Source organism: Abramis brama (assembly GCF_963993115.1).
Source record: "Abramis brama genome assembly, chromosome: 1".
Lineage (NCBI taxonomy): Eukaryota > Metazoa > Chordata > Actinopteri > Cypriniformes > Leuciscidae > Abramis > Abramis brama.
Window position 1 is genome coordinate 23,480,595 of NC_139963.1, and position 12,498 is coordinate 23,493,092.

General features: G+C 39.5%; 1 protein-coding gene across 1 annotated transcript in view; it reads right to left on the reverse strand.

Annotated features, from left to right (window-relative positions):
* Positions 1–12,498, reverse strand: part of crhr1 (corticotropin releasing hormone receptor 1) — a 125,996-nt gene that overhangs the window by 61,700 nt on the left and 51,798 nt on the right. Inside the window, exons 3-4 of the mRNA XM_084089492.1 lie at positions 9,504–9,554; positions 6,895–7,014 (exon numbers count right to left, since the gene is read on the reverse strand). Of these exons, the coding sequence (XP_083945618.1) occupies positions 6,895–7,014; positions 9,504–9,554 (171 nt within the window). The remainder of the gene's footprint in view (positions 1–6,894; positions 7,015–9,503; positions 9,555–12,498) is intronic.

Genomic DNA, 12,498 nt, shown 5'->3' on the forward strand with positions numbered 1-12,498 from the left:
ATTCTGATTTAGTGTTGAAGGTTACGCCTCAAACAAATGTTCCATTGTCAAGTGTTCCATAATCAACTACAATCAGAGCCTACTTCAGGTATTCAAACAAACAAGCAAACAAACAAACAAACAAACAAACAAACAAACAAACAAACAAACAAACAAACAAACAAACAATTAAATAAATAAAATGAGAAATAAACTTCAGTGGAAAAAAAAACCTAATACTAAATAGTAATTGTGTGTATTGATTTAAAATGAATAAATCAAAAACATAAAATAAATCCACACACATAATCAAACTGCAAATACAAAGAAACGTGAGGCTGAGATTAAGTCTTTTACTAAGGCATTGAACAAAATATACATTCTATTGCTTCATTTGAATAACTAAAGACAGTATATCTTGTAAATGTTTTTGTTTAGCACGTGTATATTCTGCACAACTACACAACTACAATTGACATTGTCTCTATAGTTAATCTATAGCAATATACTGCACCTGCTACAGGTTTTAAACTGATATTGATTCATGTTGTTATCAGCAGATGTGTAGCATTAAGCAGGCTTTGTAGTTTCCGACCCATTGATTGAACTCTATGTACTACATAAAATACAACATCTGTTGCTAGCTCCATATTGAATTAAAAGTTAAAAATAGCCAACGTACATGTGTGTGATTGCAAAAATGCTGGAATTTTCATTTCAAGATTATAAAAAAGCATACTTTTCAAAATCTGACTAACCATTTTCTCAGCCTGTTTTTCTTATTTTCTCACTTTACTAAGACTAAGTATATTTTACTAAGTATATTTTACCACACATATGTTCTCCAACACTACTAGATGTGATGAACCTTAAATGTTGTCAAGTCCTGTTGCTGTGCTCAAAATTATTTTGGATTTGATCATTCAATGTTAAAGTCAATTGAAATGAATGCACTATTTTAATTACTGTGAGATTGTTAAACAAAGCTGTGTCATGCTGCATGATCTTTAGAAAAGAAGACTCACAAGATAAACACTTTCTTTACAGTAAACACTTCAATGTTATTTAATTCTATCCAATAAGCTAAACGGTCAGCATGACGTAGCTGGTATTGACGTCCTCGTAGCGTTAGCAAATATGTAACCCCAGTTTCCTGAGAAGGGAATGAGATGCTGCATTGCATTGCCATGCTTCGCGCAAGCCTGCACGTCTTCCTTTACGTGTGCCTCAGACACCGGTTTCCACAAGGATCAGCAGCTGACGCAGCGTCTTGTTCCTTTCTCAAGAAACCGGTGTTACATAACCCTACGTAACCCTAAGGCTTTGTGTGTGTAGTCTCAATATCTAAATAACCAAACTTTTTTTTATCTTATATGATGTTTACCATATACATTCAAAGTGTGTGTGTGTGTGTGTGTGTGTGTGTGTGAGAGAGAGAGAGAGAGAGAGAGAGAGAGATTATAGAGTTATACTACTCTAATCTACTGACAGAATTGGCACAAAAGCTCATGGTGGTGTCATTAGATATTATAAACATTATGGATTTTATGTCAGTTTGTTTGGGTAATGCAAGACAATTTTGTAATGTGATGACTACATTTCAGCACTGTAGCATTTTCCATTGATTTTAAATATGTATCTTGCATTGTTTGCTATTGATTTAACTAATGCCCACCTCTTTAACCTCTCTGTCAGGCCTCATTTCCACAGGCTCATTGATTTGTTCATCTCCCTTCTGTCGACAAAATGCAAATGCTGAAACGAGTAACACACTCTGCATATAGTGATCAATAGAGGCAATTCAAATAAACTGGCGACACTGTAATGAAAATTCATTATTATTAAATTAATTTAATTCATTATGGTTTTATGTGGTTGATAGGCCTACTTTACAAACAGACATAGTTAAAAACATCTAAAGGTTTGTTGATTAACCAATAAGATCACCTTTTAATGAAAAGTGTTGAAACACAATAGTACTTTTGTTTATGAACTGAAAATAATTAAAACTTTTAATTATACCAACATGAATAAAATAATTCCAACAAAAAAGCATAAAGATAAAATATCTTCTTTCTTCCAATCTTTTTTCTTTCTCTCATTTAAATACACACAGATTTCATCCCACTGGGGTATAAAAACCAGAGAAAAGCCGATATAAGAGCACAGACTTTGTGCAGTGTGCTGTGAATATTATATATGTTCCATCCTGATGTGCCTGAAGCTCTACAATATGCTGCTGCCAACAGGACTTTAAAAAAAAATTTAACAAAAAAAAAATTATTAGCTCCAGTGAATCTTAATATACACTAATCTACTAAATAGGGATGTCACGATACCAAAATTCCAGTAGTCAGTACCGATACCATTCAAATTTTACGGTTCTCGGTACCAATTTCAGTATCACAGCAAAATCTGTTGGAACTATTTTTCTATTTTATTTAACTATTTGAAAAAAATATTAAATTCAATTCAATGACTTTATTATTTATGACGGTAATCATAAGTAAATAATACATAAGCACTGAAGGCTACATGCAAGATACATATTTAAAATCAATGGAAAATGCTACACTGCTTAAATGTAGTCATCATATTACAAAATTCTCTTGCATTACCCAAACAAACTGACATAAAATCCATAATGATTGTAATATTGCTTATAAAAAAATCAAGTGAAAGATTAGCAACCTTCAATGCACACATTATTATTATTAGTAGTAATATTTTTAATACATGGAGACGTTGCTAAATCTACTGGAGTAGCCTAATATAATTATTTCTGTCAATTTCTTCAAGTTAAACCGAACTTTTATTTTGACGGGTTGCCGTGAAGACCTTGGAGTTTCTGTGCGTGTATGATATGACGATAGTTTTTCTCAAATGAAACGGTAAAATTTTCATTAAGTGACTCTCAGAGCGGATGCTCCAGAGCTCTGGAGATGAATTTCATCTGGTCATAATATCGTGAGTCAGCAGAGACTGAAAACAGCGCGAGCGTAACTCGTGCTTCAGTGTGTGTGTGTGTGTGCGCGCGCGCGCGCGTGTGAGGTAAATGAAACCGGTCCGCGCGACTGCGCCATTTATTCACACAGAGGCCAGCAGAACATGTAGGGTTAATATTTAAATAGCCTTTTTGCGGTTTAATATAGGCTACGCAGACACTATATATTGTGCTACAGTGCATCTAGTAGAAAAGTTAGTCTGGAGCCCCGCGCTTAGATAAACACGGAAAGCAGCTGCCTATTAGTGGGTACAGGTAACGTTACTACAGCAAACTGGCATCGTCACATTTTAAAAATTTCAGTACTAACTTGGTACCGAAGTAGGCCTACCAGTAGCCTACTTTTGACAACACTACAACTAAACCAGCATCTATGTAAGGCCATTCATTAGTGTGTATGAGAGAGTTAATTAACCACAAAAAAACAAAAACAAACAAACAAACAAACAAAAAAAATTTGCAATCCAGTGCCAGTCGGAATTATATAAAAAAATATCCTGGTTCTTCCAACCTTTATAATGGAAGTGAATGGTAGCATTTTTTTTTAAAGCCCAAAACAGTGCACCCATCCATCATAAAAGTAATCCACATGTTACCGGAAGCAAGTGATTACAGTTAAAGTTATAAATACGGAACGCTAATTCGCTTTAGAAGGCCTTTATTAACACCCTGGAGCTGTATGGATTACTTTTATGATGGATTGATGTGCTATTTTGGGGGTTCAAAGTCTAGGGTAGGCTACCAGTCACTCCCATTATAAAGCTTGGAACAGCCAGAATATTTTTTAATATAACTACAATTGTGTAGAAAGAAGAAAGGCATGTACACCTAGAATGGCTTGAGGGTGAGTAAATCATGGGATAATTAAACTTTTTGGGTGATCTAACCCTTTAATCATTGAGTTCACTCTGTCCCCTAGCCCCATATATTTCTCATATATTTCATAATTAATGTTTTATCTTTACTCTCTGAGTTTCTCCTCCTCTTTAGATTTCCTAGTCTGGACACTGTTGTCAGTGGATTGTACAAATAAGTGGATTGAAGTGCAGATCCACTCACACTTATTGTGGTGATGCATATTGTTGTGCTTATTTGCTCTCAAAAAGTTTTGTAAATTGGAAGATGTTACCACAAGAAAGATTATGTGGTACTCATTATTAAGTGGAGATATTAGTTTGTTAATTAAGTTTTAGTTACCTTTAAAATTAAGATTGCATTCAAGTTTAATGTTTAACATTTGAAACACCAGAGTTAAGAGCAGAGCATGTGAGCGGAGTGGAGCGGGAGCGGGGAGCGGGAGCGGGCGGATCTTGGACAGAGCGCAGAGCGGCATTTTTAAAAGGACGGAGCGTCGCCTTATTTCCCGCTCCAATTTCGCTCCGCTCACACCACGAGTCTGAAGTCATGCTCAGTCAAACCTAAACCAGGATCCATCTGTCTTGCACAGTCATCAGACTATTTTCAGTCAAAACTCGGCTCAATAATGGAGTTCAAAAAGTAGGCTATTTCAAAAAGGAAAATGAGAAGTCATACAGGTCAGGTGTGTGTACTATTAATATAACTAACTAACAATGATAATGTGGTACAAGAAAACGAATGTGGAGACATCGTTTCAGTCAGCAAAGATTCATTTTGGAATCTCAAAAGACACATGGGGGAAGAAAACGCTGGGAAGAAAACAAAAGGTTAGCAAATTGAATATGGTAACTTGTAACAAAGTGTAAATTAAATATAGCATAATATTCAAACAAATTCGTTTTTTCATTCAAGTAGACCTAATGGTTTGTTTTATTTAGCCGAATTTGTGTCGTCCGTAATAATATTTATATTATTAGGCCCATTTATTCGTTTAATTTTACAGCAGTTTGTGTGTATGGAAGCCAATTTAAATTTTAATCGTGCGCGTTGCGCAGAAGTTCACTTATCAAAATTCTGGCCTTATAGTTAATTTACTTTTAAAAAATGTATCATATTTTTGTTTATATAATTTTTATTTAGATTATTAGGCCCATTTATTCGTTTAATTTTACAGGACTTTTTGTGTAGGCTATATTCCTTCTTACATAGGCCTGTAACTTGAAATAAAACATTTCTATTTGAAAAATGTTGTTGTTACTCATTAGTTCTTTAGGAGGTAAGGCTGTGGTCTAAGCTAAAAGTGATATACATGTAGATTTTTTTCCTTTTTTGGAGCGAGCGGGGGGCGATTTGAGTGGAGCGCGAAGCAAACCTCGTTATGCGCTGAGCGATAATGAGCGGAGCGGCCTGATGTAGCTTTGAGCGGGGGAGCGGAGGGGTGAACAGTTCCGTGAGCGATGAGCGGAGATTCTCACCGCTCCACTCCGCTCACATGCTCTGGTTAAGAGACATGCAATAGCTTGTGAATCTTTAGCCACAGGGCTTGTTTGACAGAGGTAAACCAGACAGAACCAGACTGAATTAACAACGCAAAAGAAAACAAAAATCAGTATGATAATTGTTAGATATGAGGGAGAGAAAGATGTAAAGGTAGGAACAAATTTAAAAGGTAGTGAAGCAGGAAAGAAAGACAAAAAAGAAAAGCAGGCTGACAGGAAAGAAAGAAAACATAAGGAAGGAAGGAAGGAAGGAAGGAAGGAAGGAAGGAAGGAAGGAAGGAAGGAATGATCAAATTAAAAAAGAAAAAGGAAAAAGAAAAGATAGGAAGGAAGAAAGGATGGATGGATAAAATTATGAAGGAAGGAAGGAAGGAAGGAAGGAAGGAAGGAAGGAGGGAGGGAGGGAGGGAGGGAGGGAGGGAGGGAAGGAAGGAAGGAAGGAAGGAAGGAAGGAAGGAAGGAAGGAAGGAAGGAAGGAAGGAAGGAAGGAAGGAAGGAAAGATTAAAGGAAAAAGAAAAAGGAAAAAGAAAAGATACAGGATAAACTGAAAGAAAGAAAGAAAGAAAGAAAGAAAGAAAGAAAGAAAACATAAGGAAGGAAGGAAGGAAGGAAGGAAGGAAGGAAGGAAGGAAGGAAGGAAGGAAGGAAGGAAGGAAGGAAGGAAGGATCAAATTAAAAAAGAAAAAGGAAAAAGAAAAGATATAGGAAGGAAGAAAGGATGGATAAAATGATTAAGGAAGGAAGGAAGGAAGTTAGGAAGGAAGGAAGAAAGGAAGAAAGGAAGAAAGAAAGAAAGAAAGAAAGAAAGAAAGAAAGAAAGAAAGAAAGAAAGAAAGAAAGAAAGAAAGAAAGAAAGAAAGAAAGAAAGAAAGAAAGAAAGAAAACTACACCTCCGTCCACAGGGAACATTTAGAACTTGGTGTTAGTCTCTGAGGACTACTGTAACAAATTTGTCACAGCAGCGTGTCTCTCTCATTACAGTGCACACACACACACACACACACACACACACACACACACACACACACACACACACACACACACACACACATACACACACACTCCTTCACCAAAGAAGATATGGTCGGTACACTCACATTGGCAGAACAATTAGTGACTTAGCAATGGTAAAACATAACATGGTAGCATGCAAGAGTTCAAAAACTGACCTACATGCTAACACACACAGGCCAATTTGGCACTCAGACATGAATTTAAAAGCTTGTAATGTACTGTAGCTCTCAGCTGTCTGCTCGGTTACAGTGCTCAGACTGCTGCTGTTCCTATCAAGCAGTGCCAGATGTATACATTCATCCAAAACATTACTTCCAGAAGTCACAGGCACAGAAATATCCCAAATGACCTGCCATTGTTTGAAGTCCAACAACATCAGCTTGACAAGAGATGCAAGACTATATGAGTCGAGTGACTAGGACTTCTATAAAGCAGATATATAAACTGTCTGCTTGTGCTGTCGTAAACAAGAGCAGACGGAGCCGTCCAGATGGGACTAGCATGAAAGAGTGATTCAATGTGAGATGCTTGGCACTTACTGGTGGTGTTGTATCGAACCCCGAGGAAAGTCTCCGGACAGGGGCGGGACACCACTTCTCCAGCACTGCTCCTGGGCCAGCATGTCCCAATGCCATCAATCGAAGTGTTACAAAACAAACCTGAAAGATAGAGGGAGGAAGAAAAAGAAGGAAGGCTTTGAGATTGAAACATTAGCCCTCAGTTTCACAGTTTGAGCTGTTTTAACTGAAAGCAACTTGCACTGACAAATCTTCAAATATGTCAGTGCCCTTGTTTTGTCTCAAGATTCACACTATTAATATTAACTTTTTTTCTAAGGCATTTTTATAAAAGCTACTTAAATGTCCTAATTGAACTAAGGCTTAATCCTGGCTTAATCTAAACCCTGTCTGTGAAACCAGGCGTGTTAAATTATGCAACATATAAACACATATATATGAGCTTTCTATTTAGTTAAAGTATGTTTCAGGCCTAAATGTGAAGAAATGTTGAAACATAAAAAGTATATAAAAAGTGAAAGTATATTACTATATACTAATAACTAGCTATATTTTTTTCAGTAGTGTTATTGTAGTTCAGCTGTTTTCATAATATTGTAATTATTATTATTGTAATGATTGATTGATTTAAAAAAAAAATGAATATCACAGATTTAATATTATTTAATATTCACAGTGTAAAAGCCCATTCACACCAATAACTTTTAGCGTCGATGATAACATTTTGTTTATTGTAAGCACGTTGCTGCTATATCGTCAGCTGCAGCTCTTTAAAGTCAGGTGAATTCTGATTGTTTCATCAGCTGGAAAAAATCTTTCTAAAAGGGTTCCATGATCACTGTTCATTGCACTCAGCTGTTCCCTATCACATTGTTAGTGTCTGTGTATATATACCCTGTCTGGTTAGTGTTTGTCACGGAGTCGTTGTATATTGTCCACACTTCTGAGGTATGTGTTTCTAGTCTGTTTCTTGTTTTGTTTGTTTCTTGTTTTGTTTATTTGTTTTTGGATTGATTATATGGACTTTGACCCCTGCCTGGATGACTATGATATTGGATTACCCTTAATAAATAATTACATACTGCTATTGGATCTATTTTTCCTGTTTTCCTGTGTGTCCGTGACACTTTCTCATATGTAATTTTGGGAAGTCTATTTCGTTTTAGTGTATCGGTTCAATAAACAACGGTTCACTGATTTACTTACCTTGTGCAGCATTTAGCATCTCTTTTATAGCTAAATGTTTAGCTAAACGCTGCTGTTCGCTACAATGTTTTCAAATATATTCTAGGTTTGTACAGCATTTAGCATTAAACTGATTAAGTTTAATATAGTCACCCTAATCTGATTAAATTAGAAATGTTATAATCTGCTACATATTTAAAAGATGTTCATTCCTTAATACATCAAATGGTTTTAGGTTTTTGGTGTTAATAGCTTATAGTCTAGTTGACTACTTAAAAAAAAAAAAAGCTGGACTCTAGCTGGACTAAGTTGCTCTGACTCATTGAGCTGTGCCGATGTGAATTCGGACGATTCCCTGTTCTGTTCTATATAATAATTGTCAATAAAAAAATAGAAAAAATGCAATGTTGAAATATAATCTTAAATATTTTAAACAAAGCTGAAAGTATCTCATTGGTTGCTGAAGTGAAAGCATAATCTGATCAGTCAAGATATTTATTAAACAAACATGGAAGATAATGTGTAGAACTTTGTGAATGACTTGTGTTACAATATTTGCTGAAATCTGCTGAGCTTTCCACTACGCGCACACACAATCAATATTTTAAATTGAGTCAATCAGCTCCATGTGTTTCCCATTACATATGAAGGAGATCATTTAACACTGGTTATTTTCTATGTGGTATCTTGGCAACGATCGAATCTCACAATTCCTAAAGAAACGTTATTCTCTAGAAACTTGAGAGGCTCTGGCATAAGCATTTAAGGCTATTAGTGGTGATTGCTGCATGGGAGACACGTGGGATTCTTGAGGATGGTTTAAATTGAATATCTTTTTATCCATCTTTATCTCTGTGTTTTTTTCTATGTGTTTATGTTAGCTGCAGGGCACACTTGTATAATCAGAATGATTTTTTCTTTCTTTCAGGCCTCTTTTCCAGAATTTAGAGTTTTTCCTTAATCAAAACGGATCTCTGGGACCCAGCGGAGATTAAAACGTGAGTCCTTAATCCTCCCAGGAGACTTCCACATATATGTCTACTGAATTTAGGATAATTTTTTCACAGAAAGAAAATACATTTGGCCAATAGAGGATCTAAACATCATGTGACCATCTGTTTTACCAACCAATGACAGACTGTACATAGGTTGTGTTTGGCAAACCTGTTTTAAAGCAGGTTATTTTATTTTTACAGTTCTGTCTGGTTATGCTATAGGCACAGAAATGACATACTTTCACCTTTCAAATTCTGAATTTACTATTTGTAATTTATTATTAAAAACATGAAGTGCGTGATATCATGGCCAAATTTATTGCAGGGTCTGAAGTAATTTCACATGCTCAAAGCCTACACTAAATATTTTCTAGGGAATATCACAACTGGCTGTAACACCGTTTTTCTGTTTCCGTTTACAGATTGTAAAAACCTGAGGTGTAAACTGACCTGTAGAGTTGGTGGGACTAGATGTCTGGTTCCATAGGATCAAAGTGCGAGCTGGGAAAGAAAAGAAAAACAATTAACCTCATAGATGTACAGTATGGGGTCATGTCTGCGATATGTGACTTTTAAATAGTTTTAAAAATTATATTAAATACTTACATACACTATATATACAGTATATATTATAAAATAAAATAAAAACATTTTAAATGAAAAATAGTGACATGATCAAATAAATGCTAAGCGCCACTTATCAGTATTTCCTGTACAGAAATATAAGTGCAGAGCTTCTTACACACAATACAATCTTATCCAGAACCTTTCTCCATTAATAGGTTTAATGATTTGCGACACCTTATATTGCTTGATGACTTGGTGGATGATGTCGATCCTTGCTGAAAGTGTGACATTTAAAAACACTCCCACATTCTCTCGTTCTTTCGTCTCAACACAAATTGCCTTCAGATTTAATTTACAGCACATATTTCTTGGTTTCTCACTGACAACTGATCAAAGCCTGCAGATGTCCCTATGTAAATATACAGGTTATACAAAAAGTTGATCTTGCAGGTAGGGCTGTTTGTAATCTAATCTAATCAACTAATAAACAGGGTATTATTTTTCAATGAAATTTTTCATCCTGCCCAGACGGACCGCTGCTGCCTCAACCCGTCCAACGGCCACAGACCCTCAGTCTGCTCATCGCCGAGGTCGACCTCCTGTGGCGTCCTCCACTCCTGCTAAGCCACCGCAGCAGTCATCACCCAGGCCTCAGCATGGAGCAAGCCGCAGGAAGTCGGCCCCAACTGTCCAGGCCGCTGCCAAACCAGGAGGCAAGCGGAGGTGTAAACGACCCTGAAACGGGCGACCCAGAGGTGGATCAGACTGATCTTCCGGAGATGGTGAACACTGCCGCTCCTTCCCCCGGTGGAGGGCCGGGCGGAGAATCTTTTGTTTCCTTTTCTTTTTGTTCCACCACTGGCCCCCACAATTTTAATAAAAGAGCAGTTTCTGAAACCTCTGGATCCCAAGACAGAGCGCTTGGCGGTCGACGATGCAATGCCTTGTCACCCTCAAGCCCCTCTTTCATCGCCAGCGAGCAGCAGTGGCTGTGTTGCAGATGCACTCAAGAGGCCTCCGCACACTCACTCTGCCCTTCGATGGAAGCAGGTAGGTGTTGCACCATACTCTCAGACTCTACTTCGGGCCACTATGCCGTCTGAGTTGGGTCCCTGCATTCCGCCGCGCTGCCCCACCGCGGGTACGTCTGTGGTGCCGTTGGTCCCGCTTGCACTGTGTCTGGGAGCCTGGCTAGCGCTTCCCAGCCCGTCAAGCTGGCTCATCCGTACCATCAGACTCGGCTATGCGATTCAGTTCGCCCGGCGCCCCCCAGCCTTCAGTTCACCCTTGTTCTGGCGGACAATGCCCTTGTGCTCAGGACAGAGATCGCAGTCCTACTGGCGAAGGACGTGATCGAGCCAGTCCCTCCAGCCGATATGAAGAACGGCTTCTACAGCCCATACTTCCTTGTACCCAACAAAGGTGATGGGTTATGACCAATCTTGCACCTGCGTGTCCTGAACTGGTCCCTTCACAGGCTGCCGTTCAAGATGCTTTCGCATTCTCAACTATCTCGACGACTGGCTTATCCTGGCCCAGTCGAGAGAGCAGTTGTGCGAACACAGGGACAGGGTGCTCAGTCACCTCAGCCACCTAGGGCTTCGGGTCAACTGGGAAAAGAGCAAACTTTTAGGATCTCTTAGGAGATCAGAGGATCTCTTTTCTCGGTATGGAGCTGGACTCGATCAACATGACAGCGCACCTCACAGAGGCCGTGTCCATTCAGTATTGAACTGGGTGAGCTCACTCAGACGCAGAACAGCGAAACAACTGAAACTTTTTCAGAGGCTCCTGGGGCATATGGCATCTGGTGCCGCACTATCGCCGCTCAGATTGCTTCATATGAGGCCACTCCAACACTAGCTCCACGATCGAGTCCCAAGATGGGCATGGCAGAGCGGCTCGTGCCGGGTCTAAATTATCCCGCACTGTCGCCAAACTTTCAGCTTGTGGTCGGACCCTTCGTTCCTGCGGGCAGGTGTTCCCTTAGATCAAGTGTCCAGGCATTCTATGGTCACCACGGATGCCTCTGCCACCGGCTGGGGGGCCACGTACAACAGGCATGCAGCTTCAGGTCTGTGGGCGGGGCCTCAACTGCATTGGCACATCAATTGCCTCTAGTTGTTAGCAGTACATCTCACACTGGGCTGCTTCAAAACGCCGCTTGCGTCGTTGCATACATCAACCTTCTACACTCCCGCCGCATGTCATAACTCGCCCGCCATCTCCTCCTTTGGAGTCAGAAGCATCTGAGGTTGCTTCGTGCCATTTATATTACTGGAACTAGCTGACGACAAGCTTTCACGGCAGCAGGTGCTACCGGGAGAATGGCGACTCCATCCCCAGGTGGTCGAGCTGATATGGATGCGCTTCGGGAACGCACAGGTAGATCTGTTTGCCTCTCCGGACACGTCCCACTGCCAGTTGTTCTTCTCCCTGACCGAGGGCACCCTCGGCACGGACACACTGGCACACAGCTGGCCCCGGGACCTACGCAAGTATGCGTTTCCCCCAGTGAGCCTTCTTTCACAGACCCTGAGGTTCTAGGTGACCTACCCCAGGCGGTAGTCGACACCATCACTTCCGCTAGAGCCCCCTCTACGAGGCGCCTCTTATGCATTGAAGTGGAACTTGTTCGTTGAGTGGTGTTCTTCTCACCAGGAGAACCACCGAACTTGCTTGATCAAGGCTGTGCTTTCCTTCCTGCAAGATGGGTTGGAGCGAAGGCTGTCTCCCTCCACCCTTAAAGTGTATGTTGCCGCTATCGCCGCACATCACGATGCAGGTGAGGGGAAAGTCACTGGGAAAGCATGACCTGATCGTCAGGTTCCTGAGAGGGGCGAGGAGATTAAATCCTATTTATACCCTCTTGGGATTT